The 25,635-nt window shown below is 39.6% G+C and overlaps 2 protein-coding genes across 4 annotated transcripts in view; one reads left to right on the top strand and one right to left on the bottom strand.

The window, feature by feature from the left end:
- Positions 1 to 14,625, bottom strand: part of LOC124113370 (DIS3-like exonuclease 1) — a 38,370-nt gene extending 23,745 nt beyond the window's left edge. The window contains exons 1-12 of one of the 3 annotated variants that reach the window (XM_046473671.2): positions 14,397 to 14,625; positions 14,187 to 14,256; positions 11,542 to 11,870; positions 11,030 to 11,163; positions 10,196 to 10,347; positions 9,435 to 9,516; positions 8,382 to 8,526; positions 7,468 to 7,597; positions 4,870 to 5,027; positions 3,804 to 3,928; positions 1,534 to 1,646; positions 215 to 368 (exon numbers count right to left, since the gene is read on the bottom strand). In XM_046473671.2, coding sequence (XP_046329627.2) covers positions 215 to 368; positions 1,534 to 1,646; positions 3,804 to 3,928; positions 4,870 to 5,027; positions 7,468 to 7,597; positions 8,382 to 8,526; positions 9,435 to 9,516; positions 10,196 to 10,347; positions 11,030 to 11,163; positions 11,542 to 11,698 — 1,350 coding nt within the window. In that variant the 5' untranslated portion in view covers positions 11,699 to 11,870; positions 14,187 to 14,256; positions 14,397 to 14,625. Of the gene's footprint in view, positions 1 to 214; positions 369 to 1,533; positions 1,647 to 3,803; positions 3,929 to 4,869; positions 5,028 to 7,467; positions 7,598 to 8,381; positions 8,527 to 9,434; positions 9,517 to 10,195; positions 10,348 to 11,029; positions 11,164 to 11,541; positions 11,871 to 13,816; positions 14,110 to 14,186; positions 14,257 to 14,396 lie in introns of those variants that run through there. The other 2 variants (XM_046473670.2, XM_048392479.1) reach the window with 2 other exon arrangements.
- Positions 14,626 to 16,583: 1,958 nt separating this feature from the next.
- LOC124113369 (RNA-binding protein 8A-like) lies at positions 16,584 to 25,280 on the top strand. The gene is made up of 6 exons (XM_046473669.2): positions 16,584 to 16,741; positions 17,391 to 17,450; positions 17,826 to 17,903; positions 21,885 to 22,021; positions 22,418 to 22,548; positions 24,741 to 25,280. Exons 1-6 carry the CDS (start codon positions 16,678 to 16,680, stop codon positions 24,769 to 24,771), a joined length of 501 nt encoding a protein of 166 aa, XP_046329625.1. The 5' UTR covers positions 16,584 to 16,677; the 3' UTR covers positions 24,772 to 25,280.
- The last annotated feature ends 355 nt before the right edge of the window (positions 25,281 to 25,635 follow it).

The following is a 25,635-nucleotide window of genomic DNA, read 5'->3' as shown; positions in this document are numbered from 1 at the left end:
TAGAGAGTCTGTATTGTAGAGAATTTGTATTGTAGAGAGTCTGTATTGTAGAGAATCTGTATTGTACAGAATCAGTATTGTAGAGAATCTGTATTGTAGAGAGTCTGTATTGTAGAGAGTCTGTATTGGAGAGAGTCTGTATTGCAGAGTGTCTGTATTGGAGAGATTCTGTATTGCAGACAATCTGGTTTGTTCCCTGCTGAAGATGACAGACCTGCAGGTCGGAGAAAGGTGGCACCGAGATGTTGTTCTCCACAAGCAGTGCCGCGATCTCCGTCTCCAGCTCCCCAATCTTCCCCAAGCTCCGCACAAAGTGACCATTTGGGTACTGTGAATCCACATCCCACGAGTCAATCCTTACAATTATCCTGAAAAGGGGAAGCATGTTACAAATGATAAACACCAGTCAACAATGTTACAGTTACTGCACCAGTGTGACTTGGGTGGGGACGTCAGACTTAGTGAGATTGTTGATTGTGTGTCAGGTACTATTACTCAATATCAATCACTGGTATATTTATATCAATAAATAACAACAAACAAATAAACAAAAAAGATATGGAGCACACAAATTCAAGTACAATAGCAGCTTCAAGGACCCCCAAACCCCACTCATTATACTATTGAATGAATAATTTAAACAGGTCAGCACCCCATATATTGTGTGAGTGTCCAGTCAGGTCAAGCAGTCGCCACTGTGTCCACATAGTCCCACTTTAATCACCTCGTATAATAAGGGCAAACTTAAGGTACTGAGTTACGACCACCAAAACACAGTGGCAGATCCAGATAGGGGTCTTGGGGCTGGCAACCCACCCCAACCCCCACCCCCACCCCCACCCCCACCACCCCGTTTTCATCTGGTGACATTGTGTATGCACATTGCCTGCAATGATAACATGTCAAGTTGGTTGTTAAAGCAAAATTAACAAGAGTTTGCCACTAACGTGGCTATATCCCCCACCCTTGTTGCAGAATTAATGACATAATCTAAACAAACCCTAACCTTTTTTAACCAAGGTGGAACTTGTCATGGAAATTATTAAAAAAAAGAAGATTGTGGAACCTAAGTCCATCTTGTTGCCATTGAAACGTAAAAAATAAAAATTTCTAAAATTTCTAAATAGCAAAAGGCACCAGTTCAGCATGTACCTGACAAACCTGCAAAGTTTCATGAAAAAATATTGAATGGTTTATGAGTTATGCTCCAGAAACGAACCCTACCCTCACAGAACCATCTTTTTGCCATGGAAACTTTGTTGGGCGGGGGATAATAATGGTTTACATAACGCTTTTTGTGATTTTGGGGTAGACTTCCCCCACCACCAACCCCCCACCCTCACTGACTGAACTTACAAATGACGCAAGTGGAACCCTTCCTTTCTTAAAATTCTGGATCCGCCCCTGAAACATTCTGTTGCATTATCATTATATAATAATCCTTGTAGATCCTAGGTAGTCAAAGGACACTGTTTCTACAAAGTGACATTTACAGACCTGTGAAGGAAGAATAACAGAATTCTGTGCACCTACCTGTCTTCGCGGAGTGTGCCCACTTGTCGGGTGCTGATGCGGATCTTGGGGATGCGGTAGTCCCAGGGGATGAGGAGAACCTTCCCAGCTTTGTTGGCATTCTTCTGGGCCTCCTGAACATCAAGAACATATGGAGGTCACGCCAACTGTCATGACACATCATACCCAGCACAGAGCTACAGATAAGCTACGTACTTGCATAAAATACCCCCAGAACATATTCAAAACCCAATTTCTTTCAATTAACAGAAACGCATGCATTGAATGCAAAACTCGAATGTATAAAAACAGCATGTGTAAATTCCCAATGAAGCTTTTTCAGCATGCATACAAAGGAGCTAATTTCTGAAATACAATTACGAGCTTATATACTTTCCGGGTTAACATGGTTAAGGCTATTTATTTGGAACAGTTATATACATCTAAAAATTATTTCATTTTTTTTTAAAATCTTAAAATGTTCTCTATTTGAGAAAAAAACAATAGATTGATGAATAGATGAGTGAAAAAATAGTGGTTACCCAATGAAAAATGTATTAACCCAATTAAAATAGAAACCCTACAGTAAAAACTCAATTGCTCAAAATGTTATCTGGAGCTCTGCCAGCATTACGTCCCACTATGAGTCCTATGGTTCTGTTTTCTCCATTACTAGTTTAGACCTTGACCACACATTACTATTTTAGACCTTGACCACACAGTACTAGTTTAGTCCTTGACCACACATTACTATTTTAGACCTTGACCACACAGTACTAGTTTAGACCTTGACCACACATTACTATTTTAGACCTTGACCACACATTACAATTTTAGTCCTTGACCACACATTACTATTTTAGTCCTTGACCACACATTACAATTTTAGACCTTGACCACACATTACTATTTTAGACCTTGACCACACATTACTATTTTAGACCTTGACCACACATTACAATTTTAGTCCTTGACCACACATTACTATTTTAGTCCTTGACCACACATTACAATTTTAGACCTTGACCACACATTACTATTTTAGACCTTGACCACACATTACTATTTTAGTCCTTGACCACACATTACTATTTTAGACTTTGACCACACATTACTATTTTAGACCTTGACCACACATTACTATTTTAGACCTTGACCACACAGTACTAGTTTAGACCTTGACCACACATTACAATTTTAGTCCTTGACCACACATTACAATTTTAGTCCTTGACCACACATTACAATTTTAGACCTTGACCACACAGTACTATTTTAGACCTTGACCACACATTACTATTTTAGTCCTTGACCACACATTACTATTTTAGACCTTGACCATACATTACTATTTTAGTCCTTGACCACACATTACTATTTTAGTCCTTGACCACACATTACTATTTTAGACCTTGACCACACATTACTATTTTAGTCCTTGACCACACATTACTATTTTAGTCCTTGACCACACATTACTATTTTAGACCTTGACCACACATTACTATTTTAGTCCTTGACCAAACAGTACTATTATAAATTATTATTAAGTAATTAAAATTACTACATCATTGCTATTGAAAAATCAAGCTAAAGATTTTGAGCACATTACACAAAACGAATGTAGTGCTACATCTGTGTAGTTACATCTTCCCGAGGCAAGAGAGTTAACTGACTTTAAAAGTCCAGTTTCCACCCTTGCTGAACTAGGCTGGAATTACTGGGCTCGATCGTAGCGCCACAAGTGGCTAATACCAGTTATGTCTCTTCTATGCCTCTCCTATGGACCAATCAGATTCCACCTCTCGTATCACTTGCGTTTGCTTCACACAAAATGGTGGCGCCCAGTTAGGACGACCTGATCGATAATCAAGATCTATATTGTGATAAAACGGGTCTTACATCGAGAAATGCATCAAATCACGCGGGCACCTTGATTAAAAACATGAAAAGATTTAGAAAATATCTGCTGACAACGAGTTGGCGGTGCACATGCTTTGCAAATCCTGCAATCGACCAAAATCTGCACCAAAGTTTACGAACCGGATTTCGATTTTGGTGTGCGATTTTGATTGGACTACGCATAGACTCGATAGTCCAGCCAAAATGTAACTCCATAATACCAGCCTAGTTCGGCAAGGGTGGAAACTGGACTTTTATAGTCAGTTAACTCTCTTGCCTCGGGAAGATGGTGTAGTTAGTGTAAGTAGATGAAGATCTTCGGAGTCAAAGTCATCATAAGATTCAAAATGTGTTCCCACTATGATAAAGACATTCAGAAAGTAACTGACCTCATCCGCGGAGAAGCTAGCCACATAGTCCCTCCAGTTCCTCTGAAGCACCCCCACGACGCGGCCTGTCGGCATCACACTGCTCATGTCATCACTGGTCGTCTCACCATCACCAGTTGCCTCCCCTGACAGTAGACAGTAGTAGGTGTAGGATTTGGTTAAAATCTTATTCAAAACAAGCAATGATAACATTAAGGACAATTATAGAAATATATATAAACTGCCTTAGATGATGTAGGTCTGAGAGAGTAGGTTCTGCAAATTGGCATTCCTTGTAAATTTGATTCAAGTCTTTCAAACACCACACTGCTCAGTAAAAGTTTCTGATACCCTCACAGCCAAGTGACAATCTCATTAAAATCAGATCTTAGTTCCCGCTATCGCTAAACAAAGATCTGAGGACATCCCATTAAGGGTCACGTCAGAACGACCTTTCATCCAACCAATTAGAGCGTCGCTTTCCAGATCATAAAAGTGACAGTCGGAATGTGTTTTCTAATCATGCAACCACGAAATATTTAACAAGGGGTATTCCGAACGACAGTTACAGGTTTTATGATTATATCAATACAATCTAGGCCATCTATAAGCCATTCACAGATTTTAATAATTTTTTAATTATTTTTCAAAATATGTTTCGAAGCGAAGACGCCAGTTTGAAACTAGTGTCGTAAAGCTCGAGAAAGCTGCTTTCTGATTGGCTAATGTCGATTTCTTCTCTGTCATTTCATTGGTCAGTCAAAATTCGCGAAAGGTCGTTCTGACGTGAGCCGTAATGGGATGTCCTCAGATCTTTGTTTAGCGGTAGCGAGAACTAAGATCTGATTTTAATGAGATTGAGCCAAGTGACAAAGTCCCAGGTTCACACATGACACTAGTTATTAAGTAGAGACAACAAAGAGGATACACTGGAGACGATGTCACCCTGTACGATCCCGATGGATTTCTTATTTGCACTCTGGTCTAACTCCTTCAAACTATGATTGCTTAACATATATATTTGTTTATGAAACTGGTAGTTTCAGAAATGTAAGTGTAGGCAACAATGTTAATTCATCAAACAGACCTGTCTTGTCTCCTAATTCCTTGATGGAGAGTGATCTCCCCTTCCACTGAGATCGCGGCAGGAGTTCAACTACCACTTTGTCTCCATGGACAGCTCTGTTGCGAGACGCAGTTCCGTGGATCAGGATGTCAGAGTCACTCTCTTCTTTCAAGTCACGTCTGAAGAGGAAGATTGAAATCACAGAAACAGCAGCAAGACTGAGAGCTTCTTAAAAAGCAAGATGGCAATGTTCCGCTAACAGCGAAGCAGTAACAGAGCATATACACCAGGGCCAGGGAAAGTATCAAAACATGTACACCATCGCAAGGCAGTAACAGAACATATACACCAGGGCAAGGCAGTAACAGAACATGTACACCAGGGCTAGACAGTAACAGAACATATACACCAGGGTGAGGCAGTAACAGAACATATACACCAGGGCAAGGCAGTAACAGAACATGTACACCAGGGCTAGGCAGTAACAGAACATATACACCAGGGTGAGGCAGTAACAGAACATGTACACCAGGGTGAGGCAGTAACAGAACATGTACACCAGGGCCAGGGAAAGTAACAAAACATGTACACCATCGCAAGGCAGTAACACAATATATACACCAGGGCTAGGCAGTAACACAACATGTCCACCAGGGCCAGGCAGTAACACAACATGTACACCAGGGCCAGGCAGTAACACAACATGTACACCAGGGCTAGGCAGTAACACAACATGTCCACCAGGGCCAGGCAGTAACACAACATGTACACCAGCGCTAGGCAGCAACACAACATGTACACCAGGGCTAGGCAGTAACACAACATGTCCACCAGGGCCAGGCAGTAACACAACATGTACACCATAGCCAGACAGTAACACAATATATACACCAGGGCCAGGCAGTAACACAACATGTACACCAGGGCCAGGCAGTAACAAAACATGTACACCAGGGCCAGGCAGTAACACAACATATACACCAGGGCCAGACAGTAACACAACATGTACACCAGGGCCAGGCAGTAACACAACATGTACACCAAGGCCAGGCAGTAACACAATATATACACCAGGGCCAGGCAGTAACACAACATGTACACCAGGGCCAGGCAGTAACACAACATGTACACCAGGGCCAGACAGTAACACAATATATACACCAGGGCCAGGCAGTAACACAACATGTACACCAGGGCCAGGCAGTAACACAACATGTACACCAGGGCCAGGAAGTAACACAACATGTACACCAGGGCCAGGAAGTAACACAACATGTACACCAGGGTCAGGAAGTAACACAACATGTACACCAGGGTCAGGCAGTAACACAACATGTCCACCAGGGCCAGGCAGTAACACAACATGTACACCAGGGCCAGACAGTAACACAATATATACAATTATAGAAATATATATAAACTGCCTTAGATGATGTAGGTCTGAGAGAGTAGGTTCTGCAAATTGGCATTCCTAGTAAATTTGATTCAAGTCTTTCAAACACCACACTGCTCAGTAAAAGTTTCTGATACCCTCACAGCCAAGTGACAATCTCATTAAAATCAGATCTTAGTTCCCGCTATCGCTAAACAAAGATCTGAGGACATCCCATTAAGGGTCACGTCAGAACGACCTTTCATCCAACCAGGGCCAGGCAGTAACACAACATGTACACCAGGGCCAGGCAGTAACACAACATGTACACCAAGGCCAGGCAGTAACACAACATGTACACCAGGGCCAGGCAGTAACACAACATGTACACCAGGGCCAGGCAGTAACACAACATGTACACCAGGGCCAGGCAGTAACACAACATGTACACCAGGGCCAGGCAGTAACACAACATGTACACCAGGGCCAGGCAGTAACACAACATGTACACCAGGGCCAGGCAGTTACACAACATGTACACCAGGGTTTCAAGGATGCATTACTTAGTTCTTGACTCCTTGGTCATGGCCTCAATCCATCCAAGGTCAAGACATTGAAATTATTGCCCTGTGAAACATTATCTCTATGTTACTAGCATAGACTGCATTAAGTTAGTGAACGGAGGTTTAACGTTGCTTTCAAGATTATTGTACTAATATAGCGTTTGCACAATCTTATAATGTCTTTGAGTATGTCGTGGCTGGGGATTGAGCCAACGACCATCTGCTCTCCAGGCAGGTGCTCTATCCACTACATCACAGAGGTGGTCCTGAATTAGGTCATTAAAAGTCAGTTAACTGATGAGCAAAGGGTTTTAAATAACATTTTAAAATACTTACAGGCACGCCTTCATATCAACTCTTTAAAACTTATTGCAAATAATAAACTGTTCATCTTAAAAAATATTCTATGCATCAAGATCTTTTAAGCATTACTTCTCAAAATATCTTTTATGCATACTGATTTGTTTTCAAAATGGCTCTTTGCAACATCCATAAGATTTACCATAGTGTAAGAGATGGACTTTGATAGAATTGTATCTGCCCAAAGGACAAAATCCTGGCAACCTCTGAAAATTCATGATCCTGATTAGACTGTTCCATCCTTGTTTATAATGCATCGGATTCAATTATCATGATGATAAATTATTCATTAGAAATAGAAATTCATGGAAAAAGTGTTATTACCCTGTCCTCTTGACGAAGGCCTCTGTCATGGCGTTGTGTTTGTTGACATGGATGCAGCCAGAGATGTAGCGGCCTGACTTGATACCTGCTTCCAACACATCGGAGGGGAGATAACCCAAGTAGTCACGATCTGACGAGAAGCAAACAATAGAACTCAGTATTGGAAACAAACCATAACTTGTCAGTAGTCCAAAATCTTCCCCAGGCAAGGGAGTTAACTGACTGTAAAAGTCCATTTTCCACCCTTGCCGAACTAGGCTGGAATTTTTGGGTTCGATCGAAGCACACCCAGTGGCTATATCCCTCCAATCAGATTCCACTTCTCATATCACTTGCATTTGCTTCATACAAAATGGTGGTGCCAATTCAAGATGATAGTCAAGATCTATATTGTAATAAAATGGGTCTTACTTTGTAAAGTGCATGAAATCATGTGCGCAACTTGATTAAAAACATGAAAAGATTTGGAAAATATCTGTTGATGCTGATTTGGTGGTACACACGCTTTACAAATCCTGCAATCAAACGAAATCTGCACGTCAGTTGACAAACTGGATGTCGATTTCATTACATGATTTTGATTGGACTTTGTATGACTTGTTAGTCCAGCCAAAATATAACTCCGTAATTAAAGCCTAGTTCGGCAAGGGTGGGAAACTGGACTTTTATAGTCAGTTAACTCCCTTGCCTCAGGGAGATAGTAGTCCAAAGGACCAACAGTTTAAAAGATCCTGTTAGATTTCTGTCATGGCCACTCTGTTCCGGAACAATAATCCCTGACCCTATCCAACTAGAAGACAGTCAGCCCTTTACATCCATACCACTGAGATCCATGCCAACTTCAGGACCTCATTCATTTTTCAACAGTTCAGATGTGTTCATTCATGTACAGCAGCTCTGGTTCTCATATTCACCTTTTGTAGTCTTGGATTCCAGGGCAGCAGTGAGAGACTCGTAGAGATCCATGGCGCCTGTGAGTGACGAGAGGAACCCCACAAGGTAGTCCTTCAGGCACATCACAAACACATTGAGAGTCCTGTTGCTGTACTTGGCAACAGCCTACAGAAAAAGTCAATCATCATGATCAAAGCCTGCAGAAAAAGTCAATCAACGTAGCCAATAATATCCTGCAGATGTAGTCATCATGACCAATAGCCTGCAGAAAAAGTCAATCCTTGTACCAAATAGCCTGCAGAAATAGTCAATCATAACAAACAGCCTGCAGGTATAGTCAATCCTTGTACCAAATAGTCAGCAGAAATAATCAATCCTTGTACCAAATAGCCTGCAGAAATAGTCAATCCTTGTACCAAATAGCCTGCAGAAATAGTCAATCCTTGTATTAAATAGCCTGCAGAAATAGTCAATCCTTGTACCAAAAAGCCTGCAGATATAGTCATTCCTTGTACCAAATAGCCTGCAGAAATAGTGAATCCTTGTACCAAATAGCCTGCAGAAATAGACAATCCTTGTACGAAATAGCCTGCAGAAATAGTCAATCCTTGTATCAAACAGCCTGCAGAAATAGACAATCCTTGTACGAAATAGCCTGCAGAAATAGTCAATCCTTGTATCAAATAGCCTGCAGAAATAGTCGATCCTTGTATCAAATAGCCTGCAGAAATAGTCGATCCTTGTACCAAATAGCCTGCAGAAATAGTCAATCTTTGTACCAAAAAGCCTAAAGAAATACAGTCTAAACAAAATAAAGTGTTTGGTCTGCATGGCATGAATTTTAATTGAGCAATTCATAAATTCGCAGCTGGACCATAGGTATAATATGCAAGTGTAGGAATGTTTATCAGAAAAAAAAAAATCTCTTCCTTCCTTATTCAGTAACCAAGACAACAGCATCACCGTAACTACACCAACATCCAGGCTCGGTAGAACCATCACAAGAGACAGATTACACATATAGATAATATGCCAATAAAAACAACACTACTGACAAAACCACCATTCCTTACCTCCTGGTTCTGTGTAACCATGACAACCGGCATTTGTCCTGCAAGGTGGTTGTAGAACCACTCCGCTGCCTGGTAGGTACTTCTGGAGGAGCAGCAGAAAACAACGTCCGCCATATTACATTCAGAACATACGATACATGAACAAAATGAAGTTTGTGAAAGGTCATTTACACACATAATGATATGACGGTGTTGGGAGTTAGGTTTGTTTTGGTCACAATATTGCTTGTCATGTGAAGATGTACCACTGGCGACATTCATGAGATGGGAAGTGAGGTGAAATAGGGTTTAACATCATGTCCAAGAATATTGCAATTATCTAGTGATGTGTATGCGTGCATGTGTGTGTGGCTGCTTGTACTAGTCCAGACTCATGCCGATTTGATAGTGCCAGCCAAAAAGATATACCATGCCACAGTTTAACATGAATACCCCACTCAGACACAGTACACTGACTCCGAGCCAACCAGTTCTTGTTTTATCCCCTTAATAGGTAGGGTAACAACAAGTCACATATTTCAACGTCTTTTGGTATGATGCGGCCAGGGATTGAACCCCGAATTTCCCCTCTCCGGGCAGACACTCTACCACTAGACCACAGACATGGTCCCATGAGATTGGAAAGGTGCTAACTGATCAAGGATCATAATCAGGACAAATCTAGGATCATAACCCACGATTAGCGGATCCTGGCACAACTAAGGGATGCAAGGTGATAATGGCAGTGTTAGATATGAGATGATCTGAGGTAGTTTCCCCACCTGATGTGCCAGTCATTCAGGGGCTCCCGAGCTTGTCTCTCACAATAGGCATATTTCTGGAACTCATTGTGGAAAGTGATTGACCCACGCCTTGGATCCTTGACAATATTCCTCAGTCGGCTGTAGAGTCGCTTACTACCGTCATGCTGAACCTAATGGAATGAACATGCATTATCACCATGGTTACTTCTTTGATAGGCATTTAGAAGTTTCGAGTACTAAGTAAGGATAAGATTTGTGGATGAAAAACTTCTTTATTACAATTCAGAGCGACGTTTCGTGTTAGGACCTACACCGAAACATCGCTCTTAATTGTAATAAAGACGTTGTTCATCCATAAATCTTATCCTTACTTATCACCATGGTTATTGAGATCTCTGCATTACGTCAGGACATTCAAAGCAGCTTGTTACAACGGGATGTAGAATGGGATGAAAGTTGCTGCACCAATCTTCCTTTCAGTATTAAAGTGTACATGTATGTTATATCTTCAACATTAAAGTCATATTCATACTGTCAAACAAAATCATATTATGTTTTATTCCTCCACACAATGGCATCATTGTATTGTTCTCAACAATAAAGCATGACGACAACATATTACTTCAACTGTCCCTGAGATTGACCACCCAATCACCTCTTGCAAGCAACAAGTCCCTGAGTCTGACCATCCAATCACCTCTTGCAAGCAACAAACAACAGAGTGCTGATTTGGGGGCTTCAGTTGGGTCAGACAGCTTTGAGAGGCTTCATTTACGTGTGCAAGTATCAGAAAATTAATATTTTTTCCACGGTAATTACTAATATTGTGAAATACTTCCAGCAACCACTTACACTGTTAGCTACAGTTTGAGTGAAGACGATGCCTCTTATCTCCGGTGCCTCCAAGATCTCCAAGTAATCTCGTGCCACCTGGCAGTCGGGGAATACGTAGTGGGTCACATCACTTGGGAGGAGGGACAGACTTTCTGTACAACACACCATGGTGAATACCGTGTCATAATCCATGGTGAATACTGGCCACTAAGCTAATATTTCAAGCCTGACAAGTTGAAACATTCATTCTTGAAGATATTCATACTCCAGTCATTTGATACTTAAAATGTAGCATACGCGAAAACAAAAGGCTTGCTAAATATTTACATAGCATTTTAGAAATGTTTATAAAGCATTATTGGAAAATTCAAAGATTTTTAAATCTTAATTATAAAAACCTTAAGGTCTTTCAAGTCAACATTTATTCAAAAATAAGATATGTTTTTTTAAAGATTCCATATTCAATAGTTCAACATGTATAAGTTTTGCAGACAGCCAACCAGTCCATTGCGATTAAAACGCCAACTTACCAGCACTGTTAAGACAACCAGCAACGCACAGAGAACTTTGACAAGGGATATCTTCACGTAAATACAACTCTCTTACAACACGGATACGTCCTCCTTGACGACTCTTCACTCGAAGTTGACGCTCTGTGCGTACAGTTGAACTGGACAACAAAACCATTCTGCACAGTTCCAAATTCTATGTTTTAAAGCTTACAGCAAAATACCATCCCTTTTCTGGACATCACTTTCCATTGGCAAGTCTCAAGCTTGTGTTGCAGCTCTTTCTGTGTCCAGGATTTCTGCTGTGATGATCCAGATGTTCTAAAGCTTGTTTACACACAAGACATAATCTGTAAAGAAAAGTGTCCGGTCACCGTGATGTGTCACCTTAATGCAGGTAGAATCAAAATGGAGATGTTGGAAAGATTTCTGGGGTTTTGGAATACTCTTGGATTTGGAACTACCTATCTCCATGTTTAGAAGGTCAAAGTTTTGTAGCAAATCTTGAAATCAGATAAGGTATTAGACTCAAAGTAGGTGCTCATCCAATTATTAGCAAACATACTAAACTTTAAACTCAACAAAAGAACTTGTTGGGTTTTTTCTTCCTGTTGGCTTCCTCTGTGAAGACTTTATCTTGTGACTGATCGGCAATTACAGCAGCCAAGCGGGAGTCGATAATCAGCTGACAATTGCTTATAGGCGGCACATTTAAGACAGTGAACGATAACCCTTTGTATAACTGAAGAAAGATCCTTGTGTTATGGGTTATTGAGAAGAAGTATTTCTCATTACGTGTCTAATAACAATCCCAACATATGCCCAATACACTAAAATTAAGTTTTATTTTGGAGAACATATATTTCTAATAACACTTGATTGGTCAAATGGTCTTGTTAATGTTATTGTGATAAGGCCTCACTGAGCGAGACGAGTCAACAAGCACCATCTTGTTACTGTCACATGATTTTAAGCCGCTCCATTACAGTCAAGTTAATAATAGATGCACAACTTGACCCGTCACATGATATTACAGACAGGAAGTTAACAATAAGCCGATACATAATCGCTGCATATTATTGTTCTGATGCAAAATTATCATCAGATCAAGTTTGATTAAAATGTGCACTAGTAAAAAAGTAACTTTTCACTAATTTCAGGTATGTTTTCAATACTTAAAGACCTTTCCTTCAACATAACTTCAGCAGCAAGTGGCAAACACTTTGATGTCTTCAGTGGGCTTTGAAGTGTCTACCTTGATTATGTTATTAAGACCACGGTCACATATTGTTAAGGGGCTCAAAAATGTGTGACATGGGGATACAAACTCTTGAGGATGCTATAGAATGTGGCTGACACTTTTTTCATTTAAGAATCCCAGGGCTAAGGATAGAGTTGGGGATAACCTACCCTAATAAACCTACATGACACATTTTCGAGCCTCCCCTTTTTTCGGGCCTCTAAACCATCCGTCACCACACGCTTTGCTGAAACTTATGCAGTTGTATGCACCTAAATGTATCGGCTGATTTTTGTAAACATCCTGCCTGTAATGCCATGTGACTGATCATGTTGTGAAATCTATTTTTGTCTGTAATGGAGCAGTTTGAAATCATGTGACAGTAACAAGATGTTGCTCAGTCAGATAGGCCTAATCCTAATATAATTAAGATATGGTCAGTTGACGATCCAAGTCTTGACAGAAATATATGTTCTCAAAGGTAAGACGTAACTTTAGTGTATTGGGATTGTTATTAAACATATTATGAGAAATACGTCCAAACTATTTTTTTTAAGAAACGGAAATCACACAAAAAAATTGAAATGTGGCAACCATGGCGACTAGATTTTTTTACAGTGTGATGTTCAATTGTGATCATGCTGATAGGCCATAGACTGAAATTGTAGAGTTAGAGGCTTGAAAACGCATAATACGAGAGGATACAACTATCCGGGGCTAAAGATCGGGCAACAATGCAGTTTACCGGGCGCAGCCTAGCTCTACCATCCGCTCAGTTACCGCGCTATAGTGCCACAGCTGTCTCGTTATACCGTTACCGTGCCTCACGTTCTGGTGACTCTCGCTTCACGATCCAACGCCCGTTTTCGGTCTTAGGGAAACTTACACATCTTTACGATCCAACACTCCTTCTCGGTCTTAGGGAAACTTACACGTCTTTACGATTCAACACCCGTTTTCGGTCTTAGGGAAACTTACACCTCTTTACGGACCAACACCCCTTTTCGGTCCTTAGGGTTAGCTTGCTTTGGGCAAGGGCTAGCTATAAATTCTTACCTTTTTCAGCGTTAATCCGGTTAATCCCATTGGTCGGTCATGTTGACATAAACAATGGCAGGTGTGGTTTCAAGAAAAGATGAATGGGAGAGCGGACCTTGACGTCACATCCATGCACAATTAATTGTTTACTGAATTACGCACGTATGTTGATGGGAACTCCAATGACCCGTTAAACGAGCACTGATCACATGTGATAGCCTCCGTGGTCCAGTGGTAGAGCGTCGGCTAATTAACACATTATTTAGCAGAGCCGGTGAGCCAACGAAGCCTGCTCGAGCCGTCACAGCGCTAATTGGATCTGAAAAAGTGCGCCCGGTAAAGAGCACTACTCCCAAAGATCGTAAATATATACCGGTACCTAATTTACCTTGAGATATACCTTGGCTGCACGCTTTCGCGGAGTGATTGTTGAACACATGCCAGCGGCAATACGTTAGCTTTGGAGGAAAGAAGTCAAAACTCAATGTCTAACTGCATAGTAAGCACACAAGTTGTGTTTTCCGCGAAAATGTATGAAGTAAGAAAATACGGACTGTCAGTGTCAAGCAAACCCTTCCTACTCGGACTTGTGCCTTACCTCACAATGAATCGTCATGATGACTATCTGCACTGATGATATGAAACAATATACATGAGTATGTCATTACTCGCAAGCCATAATTCATGTTGTGCAATAATCTTTGGTGTAGTGTTCTTTTTTACACAGAAATACGATGGGGGCAGACATATTGAATTTTGCGCCATCTGAATCAAGCTCCTTCCCAGCGCATGACACCTTCGTTTACATTCTTGTATAGAGAGCTCCGCGAACGGGCTATCGTTGCGAGGAGCTTGCATCTGAATATCCCCATGGGAGATAATTTAAGTGTGGGAGCTTCTTAAGCTCCTTACAGCGTATTGTATACTGCAGTACACGTATACATAAATATATTTAACAAACTATTACAGCAAAGTTTTCGCAATCTCTACGTGTAATTTATTTAGGTATTGCTTTTGGAGACAGGAGAAGAAGTATCATCATATTTGTTTATTGAAATATATATGAAATAACAGAGTGTTATTTATGCTTCTATATACTATGATAAACTGGCTACGACATGCAATTAAAATGGCAATTGATAAACAATGTTTCACTGAACTATCAGTTCAAATATATTTCATAAATATCACATTCGTGTTACGCACCCATGCAGATACGATTATGAAAAATCAAGATTAAGAGCTACATTTAGAAACCAATATATGTCAATCTGCATTTACAATAGATGTGTGTCTCCTTGAAATTCCGATTCTCTATACCAATAGACCGGCTACTGCTTGTCGAGTGAAAACGGCACCAGTATGTTCTATTTATATTGCTTGGTTTATTCAGGGAGTATATACATAGTCTCCCTCGTTTGTTTATCACCGCCATTGTCACCACGTGTCTCTATTCACAATGATCATTGTCACCTTGTAACATATTCTTTACACCACATGACCATGGATAACCAGAGCACTGTGTGAGCATGCAACTCATCGATACATTGTGAGGAATTGTGATCTGACAGCACCCTGCCATGCAATTCAATTGCAATTTCAGCTTGACATTGTGTTAAATTGAGTCATAGTAATCGTTTTCGCTTTGACTGAAGTTCCGTTTACCCCAATCGGTGTCGTTCCACTCGGTGACGTTTTTCTACGGAGGTGCCGTTTTAGCCATAACCTTGTAACTAGGTGATTTATTCATTTTTGTTGTTGTTTTTTTTGTCGATTCCTGGACGAATACCGATGTTGATTGTGAGTGCTGGTAAATTATTAATCGACAGGGTGACAAGTCTTAAAATGAATAGGATGAGTGGGCAACGTGCATTTGAAGTTAAATGTGTGAATGAAATCAAAGATACAATGCCGTGCGGAAACGTTTGGTGAGTAGGGAAAGAAAAGAGTAAATGTAAAAGTTAAAAGTGTTTTCTCTTTAACTTTTTGCCAACATCTTGTGCCGCTTTAACTTAATTACGGATCCTGTATAACATTCTGCAATTACATAAATTCCCTGACTTGATACCCAATACCAGTAATGGGTAGTAAAGCAAGGGTATGTATAATAACACGTACCGTATTCGACGTAATAAGCGCCCCGCTCTAATAAGCGCCCCCGGAGATATTTGCTAATATATTGACTAGTGAACAATCCCAATTAGCACCCCTTCCGATTGATCAATGTACACAAGACTTATTTATTCGTGTATAATACGGGTGTTATATGCATCCTTAATTGTGGGAAATTAGATTCTGGAAAAAATATATCTGTCGTATATAAACATTTCAGGCTGTCAGCATAAACCACGGAATTTACGATCTTTTAACCCTGTTGTTTTTCACCAAAATAATATTCTAATAAGGGCCCCCTATTTCTAATTTTGAGAGCGCCCTGGGCGCTTATTATGTTGAATACGGTATTATTACTCCAGGCCAGGGGTCAAACACATTTCTTGGCTTGGTTCATTATGTGGCATGGTAATCGTTGTTCGCACTATCAATCACTTGATTGCCTGTCCCGATTGTCCCGATGACTCGATTGTTTATAAAACACTGTCGTATAATTGGAACAGTTTCGAATAACAACCAACAAAGAAAGAAACAAACTAGGCAAATGACAAATTGCAGGATCAAGCCATTTATCGCTGTGTGGAGTTCACATTGAACACTAATTAATTGTGGTATGCAACCCCCAGGATGCATTTACCTCCCCATGGAACGTAGCGCCACCGTCGATAGCAATCGGAACCCTTCTTGCAAGCACATTTGTTCATACGACGAACCAAGGCCTTACGGAATAACCCGACATTTGCCTACTGATTCAAACACATGTAAAGATGGCGGACGTTTTGCTTGTAAAGGAAGATGGTGATGAATTCGAGGTCGACGAGGAGGGAGATCGTAAGTGAAAACAGCCGACGAACGAATTTAGTAAATCGTGTAAATATGGTTTAGCTTAGTTAGTTTACATGGGTATGTTTTAAGGCAGGACAACTGATTTATGCGTGATACCCAACATTTTGGCGGAGGTCTTCGAAACGGAACTTTAAGAACCGTGGTTGGAAAGACTTCCACTCCAAAATATGTATATGTATGTATTGCCTCTCAATCATTTTAGGTATATATATTTTCGAGGGGGTGGGTGGTTACGGGCGGAAGTCTTACCCCGTGATTACAGCCATAAAACATGACATGGGCTGTAAATAGTTGCAATGTTATGGGCAGGATCATCATGGTGAACTCAAAAAGTCGGAGGTGTTTTGGTTCCTTTCTTTGTAACGATGCAAGATAATCAGTGAGCACATGCTTACCTTTTCGAGATTATGTGAGTTTCAAATGGCTAATGCTCCTTACTCACCTTGATATCTCTGATCTGGCGGTATGCACATGATCATTACATGAAATATAAGCATGCTCTTGCCTCGCAAGTTCTTGTAAAATAGAGTATCGACTTTAAGTTGCAGCAGATTTGTTGGACATGTTGATGATGTTTCAATGTTCATGGCACTTATAATAAGTTTGTTTTCAAAAATATTATTTTGCACTACAGAGGGTTTGCTGAAGCTGAAAGAAAAGGCAAAGAAGAGAAAAGGACGAGGATTCGGTTCAGGTCAGTTCAACAAATTGGCCTCTCAATTATCATGATTTATTGTGGGGATAAAAGCCCTGTTATTGGTCATGTTGATAAGTCATCAGTCACATGTTGGTTAAAGCATCTTGTGTACTATCAGACTATATTGTGTTACTTGTGAATAGTCAGCATTGTCATTTGCATGATTTGTGTCACCATACGTTTCTTCAGATAAATATAATGTCTTTGCCGTGTTTACTTTTCCTTGAATGGCAGTTGTTGAGCAGATTTACAAATAATAAATCATGGGAATTTGGCCTCTGTTTAATTGTTTTGAAGGAATTTTGTGTCAGTTCACAATGATTTAATGCATATATATAACAGAGAAGTTAACAAGTATTGCTCATCATGCAGATGGCCCAACACGGAGTGGCGTCGAGTCGTTTGAGGCGATGGAAGTGGATGAGACTGATGGACCAGGACCTCAGAGATGTAAGAGACAAATATCATTATCAGTAGTTATAATGTCATGATCATGAACCAGGAATTTGCTTTTATGTACCATATTTTCTTGAGTATAGTGCACACTTTTTTTCCTAAAAAAACAGCTGTGTAGAAGGGGTTGCGCATTATACACGAATTAATGAGTTTTGATGTTTTTTCCCCCATGGAAAGACATTACCATGAGCACGTAACACAGGAAATACCATGTCAACGAATCAATACTGAAGTACGCAAATTAGTCATGTAATTACACTGTCTGGCTATAAAAAGTGTTCTTTGTAAATCTGTACTTATGTTTGTAACTTATTTTATTAATTTTATTCAAAATTCCTTTTAATATTGTTTTAATTAATTTCGACGAAATCACCGTTATTAACAGCAACCACGGTCAGATTACCGCTATTGATGCCTTGAAACGAACTTTAGTTGACAGAGAATGGATACATATATCATAAATACCATACTGTGACTCGTTAAAAGTCATATTTGTTTTTGTTGGACAATTCTATGTCAACACGTAATTCTCGCGATCATGTGATCACGTGCACAGGAGCCTTGACGGTGACTGGTCAGACTGGTTCCATGTAAAAAATAATACCCGACAATAGCGATCAGCTGCTTCGCTTAGGGTTATTATTATTTTAAATATGTTTAGTAAAAGCTGCATCTAAATCAAGAAGATATTGGAATATATTATTCCTGATAAAAAAATAGTTTCAGATACAATTTTTGCCTATCCTTGCATTAAAATCCTGTAAAGTTATATCATTGGGTGTGTCTTGACCGAATCAGAGGTAGATTCCAAGAAAACGTGTGTACAGCTGATTGCTGTGTACGGCTTAGTTTACGAGAAAATGCACAAGGTAATCTTAATCCCTGGATATAAAACAATGCCTAGCAGAACAAAAATACAATTTAAACGGTAAATCAAAATGTCCGCTGATTTTTTATCTCAAATTTTGAATTTGTACTGACCAAGTTTCTCATCACCCGTTTGTTTGCCGGACTTCGCTAAAGGTGTACGGTGTAATTCTTTTTCTGCGCTTGGTATTCAAATTTTTTTTTCTTCTCTAAAATATTGAATCCGCAAGAGCAGGGTGCACATTATACATGGGTACGCACTATACTCAAGAAAATACGGTAGCTTGTGTTGCTTGTCAACTTGGTACAGATGGGGAATGCAGATTGATTTTGCTTCTTGTTTAATTGATTATCTAGGCCAGTTATAGATACTGAGGCCATATAGTGACATGTTATCAGGTTACCAGGTCTGGACACAACACCAGATTTCAAGGTGTACACAAATTTCAATGCTACACTCTGATTATTGGGTGTTTAGAGGTTTATTTGACATGCATGAATAGAAAGGAAACCCCTTAAAATGCACCTTTGCCTTGAGATATTAATGATGCTTCAAAAGAAAAAGTACCGGGTAGGAGGGGTATGTTATTTTCACACTCAAATCACAAGACAAGGGGGGTAATCCATGTTGTCTTTTCAAAATGGCGGCAAAATGGTGTTAAATGCAGTAAAGTGCATAAATGAAAAGTGTTCATTGTGTCACTGAAGGTATACAATGTCTGTTGTTTTTTAAGCGGATAGCACTCAATAAATCTTTTTTTACACTGAATCATGATAAACAACTTCTATTCTAATCCTTTTTTAAACTCTGAAACATGCAACAGAGATCGTGTTAGGTAGGCAGAGCATGTATACTGGTTTGTTGGTCATCTGCCCCCCTACGACTCAACCTCGGTTGAACCGCTGATTGTCTATAACGTTCATTAATTATTTGGACCCCAAAGGTAGCGTTGTAGCGAGGATCACTGTATAAGACATGTTTCAGTGTATAAATATTAATAATTGGTACATAATACATTGGAATATAATAATCTCATTGTAGCAGAACTTTATACGAGTACTTGGGGGGATTATGAGACAGACAGTAAATGATTCAATTTTGAGAGTGGCTTTAGACCAGTATTTCTGCCAAAAGGAGTTATGGTTGGAGCTGACCTTGTGAATAAACAGGGCTCATTGTTTATCACAAAATAAGGTTCCTATTTACACATGTTTAAGGTAAAGAGCAACTGCAAAACATGTAACAAATAGGTTTCGAAAAAAGTATGCTAAGTAATTTGAAACAACCCAGAATCTTTTGTGTGTGTTGTTTTACTGTAAAAAAAACTACTTCAAGAACGTAATTAAAAAGTACATATAGGGCTAAATTATTGGTCTTGTCTCCATGGTCTCAGTGCTCAAAATGGTTTTCACTGTATTTGAGGTTTGTAGCTTTTACTGCAAGAGCAGGTGGTGGGGTTACCTAATGGTAAAAACGTTGGTTTAACATTCCAAACACCCCTGACTGACATTTACGATCCATTGTGATATGATGTCAGTGCTGGTAAGCTATAAATTACAGGAAAGGATATGAGGGAAATCCTTTGTCAGGAAATCCTTTGTCAGGAAATCCTGTCCTGAAGGGGAAGTGTGGTAGTTGTTTGTTTAAATTGTTGGCTCATAATGTTTGTTTGATTCTCTGCTAAGGTACGATGTAGGCCTATTTCTTATGCTGCTTCTGTGATATGGCTGAAACAATGATAAAAGCGGTGTAAAACCATCCTCGATTATCCAGTGTATATGTGGACCCATACGCCACCTTTGTTTCGTTCTGTGGAAGGTTTGAATGACATGATGCTAAAAATAGATGTCCAATCAAATTACACTGTCCTGATGCTTTAAAACAAGCAATATCACCAGTGCTCATCTTGACTTTCGCATGCCGTATCAGATACAACCTGAACTTCTTTTAGTGAAAGGACTTTCTTCCCCCATCTTTTTACTCAGAAAAACATCTTATCCAGCTAAAAAATCATTCATAATACTATTAATATTCTTGTCTTTCATTTCAATTGCTTTGATAAGGGCTCACTTTTGAATGTAGACCTATGTTGAACTCGCATTGAGAAGAAGCTTTTTGAGATTGGATGTTGATTTCAATGGTCATGGGTGAGATCAGTTCTGTGCTAAGTTAGTGATAAGAAGGAAAGAGCTGGTGACTTCACTTCCCAAACGGAGCTGTGGTGGCGAATGGGTCCAGACTACTGATCATCATGGGAAGTGGATATATTACATTGGATAATTTGAGGATGCATAAAACCTTCACTCACTTACTGCAGTGGGCACGCCAGAAACCTATGATTGTGGGTTCGAATCCTGGTTCGCCCCGATTATGTTTCTAGGTTTGTCAGCACCATACCCGTGCTCGTGGGTTTCACCGAAGTGGGAAACGCCTGAGGCCTGCATCACTTCAGGCTTTCCTCCCACATTAATCTGACATGCTGTGATATAACTGGAATATTGTTAAAAGCGGTGTTAAACCCAACTCACTCACTCACTTACTACAGTAAGAACAAAGTGTCATTGTACATGTGAAACTTTGTTCATGTCCAACTTTCAGTTATGAACATCATGATCTGGATAAGTATCTAGACTCATGAAACCTGGGTATCATGCTATGGTAGATTATTATCCCCCGCCCAACGAAGTTGGCGGGGGATATAGAAACGGGCTCTGTCCGTCCTTACGTATGTATGTATGTCACGTTTCGTTTCCGGAGCATAACTCAGACATCTTTGAAATTTTTATTATTTACGTTTCCATGGCAACAAGATGGACTTAGGTTCCAAACTCATCTTTTTTTTACAATTTCCATGACAAGTTCCACCTCGGTTAAAAAAGGTTAGGGTTTGTTTAGATTTAATTATGTCATAAATTCTGCAACAGGGGCGGGGGATATAGCCACGTTAGTGGCAAACTCTTGTTCTTTTTCCATTGCCTAACTACGCTAACTGTAAGACTGAAAATAAAGTCAGTAGGTTCTCACTTGAAAACCTGTGAAACTGATATGTAAACTGATATCATAATAACTGTGCATTGGTTTGAGTGTAATGACATTTCTGGTGACAGCGGTGGAGGGCTGGATTCTGTTTGTGACGGGGGTGCATGAAGAGGCCCAGGAGGATGACATCTATGACAAGTTCGCTGAATATGGAGAAATCAAGAATCTTCACCTCAACTTAGATCGAAGAACAGGATTTCTTAAAGTAGGTTTAGATATGAATATGGATCATAAACAATGATAACTACAACATATGTTTCTTCACCTTGACATGCAATTGGAGGAGACGATTGACACTTTTAAGCTCACAAATTGGTTGATGCATGTCATTGTGTACAATGATCACTGAATTATTAACAGACCATCGTCATACATCTTGAACATTGCTGAGTGCAGTGTTCAGCCACAAACAAACAACCATGTTGGTACACTTAGGCTTGGAATATGGGCTAGCAGGTTATACATGTATGAGATTCCATGTAAACTTGGTAGGTTGGTGACATGTTAATAATAGATCTATTTTTATGAGTATTACATGTCAAAGTGCATCCGAAAGTTCATGACTATGTACAGAGGCTGGCTGTTCTAATGTGTTTACCAGGGCTATGCGCTGGTGGAGTACGAGACATTTAAGGAGGCAGAGAAAGCAATGGAAGCACTGAATGGTACCGAGATCCTGGGGCAGTCTATCAGCGTTGACTGGTGTTTCGTCAGGGGCCCAAGAAAGAACAAGTGAGTAATATTGACACAGGCAGTTGCCAGTCAGTTCTTGTCTCAGAGAACTCTGGTGGTTGGAGACAAGACTTTTAGCAACAGCGTAGCAGTTTAAAGCAGTTTTGCCTCAATGCAGACTGTACATATTTCTGTATTAGAAATGTTGTGTGTATATGGGTGATGTCCTACTTTTCTGAAGTGTTTGAAAAACTCACCTTTCTGGGATATTTATGTTGTTGTAGTCATGGTAGCGGTCCCCAAAGGGTCGTTTTTCTCATTGCGCGCCCCCCCCCCTCCCACCACGTTTGCAAGAAGCAGGCTCCATGCATCCATCCATCTGTGCAGTTCCATAGCTGTTAACGAGATATCTCCTTAACCTCTTTTTCTATTTGTAACAGTATTGAGGTCAGAGTGTCTTAGGACTGTATGCATTGTATACAATGGTGACTTTGACCTCAGTTTCAAGGCCATGTGTGTCCCTGTCACATTGATACAGAAGGGGTATGGTGCTACGAATGACATTATGTTGATTCCTGATAATTATTATTTTCCTTCAATGTCATCTCTCAAGAGAAGACAGAAATACTTTCATTGTTGAGTGGGTTATCCAAATGAGAATAAGGCATTCCAGGCCCACAATTCAAAGTCTCAGCCACTTTTGTGATGATTAGTTGTTTTAATTAAAATTAATTATGAGACGTGTTTATTTCAGTAGTTAATTTCAACATGCTCTCAGGTATTATGTCTTCAGCATATGTCATCTGTCAGTGTCATGTGGCCTGGTTCAGGTTTTTTTGCTGTTTGACAGCCAAATGCTATTTGTCTCAAAAAACCCTGAATGGACACAGTCGTTATTCTGTTGCCTCTGATGGACGTTGCATACAGTAAACTACGTTTATAACAAACAGGCTTATAACGAACTCACGGATATAAGGCTAAAAAGAATAATAGTCTGGGTTCTCAGGCACATCATAAAGTGTGCCGCATGTTTCGTTTTTATTTCCATTCCTTAAATATTCCAAGTCCAACAGTAGTCAAATACAGTATTCTAGTATTTTAATCAACAATCAACCTATTAAAATGTCCATGGCCTCGCTCAGCTGTTCAAAGTGGCAATAAACAATTGTAGGGAAGTGATTAACTGGATTAAGTAATCCCAACCTGTAGTCAGGTTACACCCTCAATTAACAATAGTAAAACGTTGATTAGGATAGCCTTTAAAGTTGATATTTTCTGTCGCGATGACATGACTTGATCCAAAATGTCTGAAAGTCGAAATGCTTATAATGCACTAAAATTATAAGTCTCTTATGAGTTTGTCATAACCATAATTTACTGTATATTATAATTGAAAGGGTTTCAGTTCATAAATATTGTAAGACACTGACTGTTTTGACCAAGTTAATTGCAGGGAGATAACTCTGTATCATTCTTGGTATATTTTATAATGTCCCCAACCGGGGGTTTATAGTTATACATGCACTAAAAACTCTGTCTGTCCATACCTTAAAGGACGAGCGTATTTAGTTACACCAAGGAATTCTGTCTGTCTGTCTGTCTGTCTTTCCGAAGACATTTTGTAGTGCAATCTATAACTTGAAAACTACTACATAGATAGTTTTCTAACATGGTGAACACCTTTTCTACCAATAGGAGAGGTGCAGTGCGAAGTTTGATTTCAATATTTGGATTTTCTGAAGAAATACAGCCATTGTTTTACTTTAAAAAATTTACTTCAGTATTTGTGCGACCTATCACTTGAAAGCTACTTCATGGATTTTTTCAAATTTAGAGAACAGTTTCCATATTCTGTTGAAGTTGTGCAAAGTTTGATTTGCATTTGTGTATTTTCTGAAAAGAAGCATTAATGCTAATGCTTCCTAAGACTCTTTTCCAATAAGGGGTACAGTTTCTATTCCAATAGGAGAATTGCAGTGTGAAGTTTGTTTTTCAATATTTGAATTTTCTGAAAAAATACAGCTATTTTTTTATTTTTTACTTAGAATTTTATACTTCAACATTTGTGAGACACATAACTTAAAAACTACTTCATAGATTATTTTCCAACTTGAATGGTGCAGTGAAATGTTTGATTTCAATAAGTGGATTTTCTGAGAAAATATTGTTCTTTCATATCAAAGTTGGGGCCATTAGTGAATCCTGCTAATTTTTGTCTTGTTTCTAATGGAAGTCATGTTTGTTCTTTGCAGAGGCAGAAAAGATGACCGGAGACGACGCTGACATGTCCTGCATTCATCATAATTATCATTATTGCCGTACCTTGTACAGAAAGCTGTGTATATTGTTTGTAAAACCCATCTCATGGCTGAAAGTCAAATGAACTTGCAACAAACATTTAGTATGTCTTTGAATATCAGCATTACGAGGCATGACTGTATTTGGACTCAAGATGGAAAAGTTAATTGCAGAAACAGTTATTGTGAATGATAGTGTAGAATCCTACAAAACCTCTTGCCTACTAGCCAGATTTATTTACTCGTTTATGAGATCCCATCATTTTCATTATTATTTCTCTCTTCTGGCTTAAGTCACAGATGTATCACACAGATGCTGCATCAGTAGGCTGTAGAGTGTAAGATATTGTTGTAAGTCTGTCTCGTACACATACATTCAGTAGGATGGGCTGCTGATGCTTTACTCATTGTATGTCATCATTTCATGTACTTTATGTGTAGTACTGCCATGGTTTTATGTTCATTTTACCATTATAATAAATAGTGATAAACATGGATCTGTCTGTCTGTGTTGTATGAATTCAATGTGAAGAAAGCATGCTTACTCTGATTCCTTTATGAAAATGTCAACAAGAACATTTTATCACAAATACATGTAGTTTTTGTAAAATTAATGAGAAGCCTTTTACACAAGTTTGTGCAAGTGTTTATGTGGGACTCCATATGATCATGTTCCATGGTGGTCTTCAGGTCGTTTCCCTGACAGACATGTACAATCCGCTATCGTATGATGTCGGTGCTGGAACAGATATGGGGAAATCCTTTGTTTACCATGCCATTCTGCACCAAAAGGTGCAGCGTTGTAGTTTTGTGTCGACACGTAGCATTTGTTTGATTTCCCCACATGGGT

Source organism: Haliotis rufescens, unplaced genomic scaffold (genome assembly GCF_023055435.1).
Source record: "Haliotis rufescens isolate VD_foot unplaced genomic scaffold, xgHalRufe1.0.p SCAF_1, whole genome shotgun sequence".
NCBI lineage: Eukaryota > Metazoa > Mollusca > Gastropoda > Lepetellida > Haliotidae > Haliotis > Haliotis rufescens.
This window is presented reverse-complemented; position numbering and strand designations above follow the sequence as displayed.

Excerpts from the sequence above, each read along its gene's own strand:
- LOC124113369 (XM_046473669.2), top strand. The coding sequence starts at position 16,678 with ATGGCGGACGTTTTGCTTGTAAAGGAAGATGGTGATGAATTCGAGGTC. Across the intron at positions 16,742-17,390 it reads GGTCGACGAGGAGGGAGATC|AGGGTTTGCTGAAGCTGAAA; the intron begins GTAAGTGAAAAC and ends TTTGCACTACAG. Across the intron at positions 17,451-17,825 it reads AGGACGAGGATTCGGTTCAG|ATGGCCCAACACGGAGTGGC; the intron begins GTCAGTTCAACA and ends CTCATCATGCAG.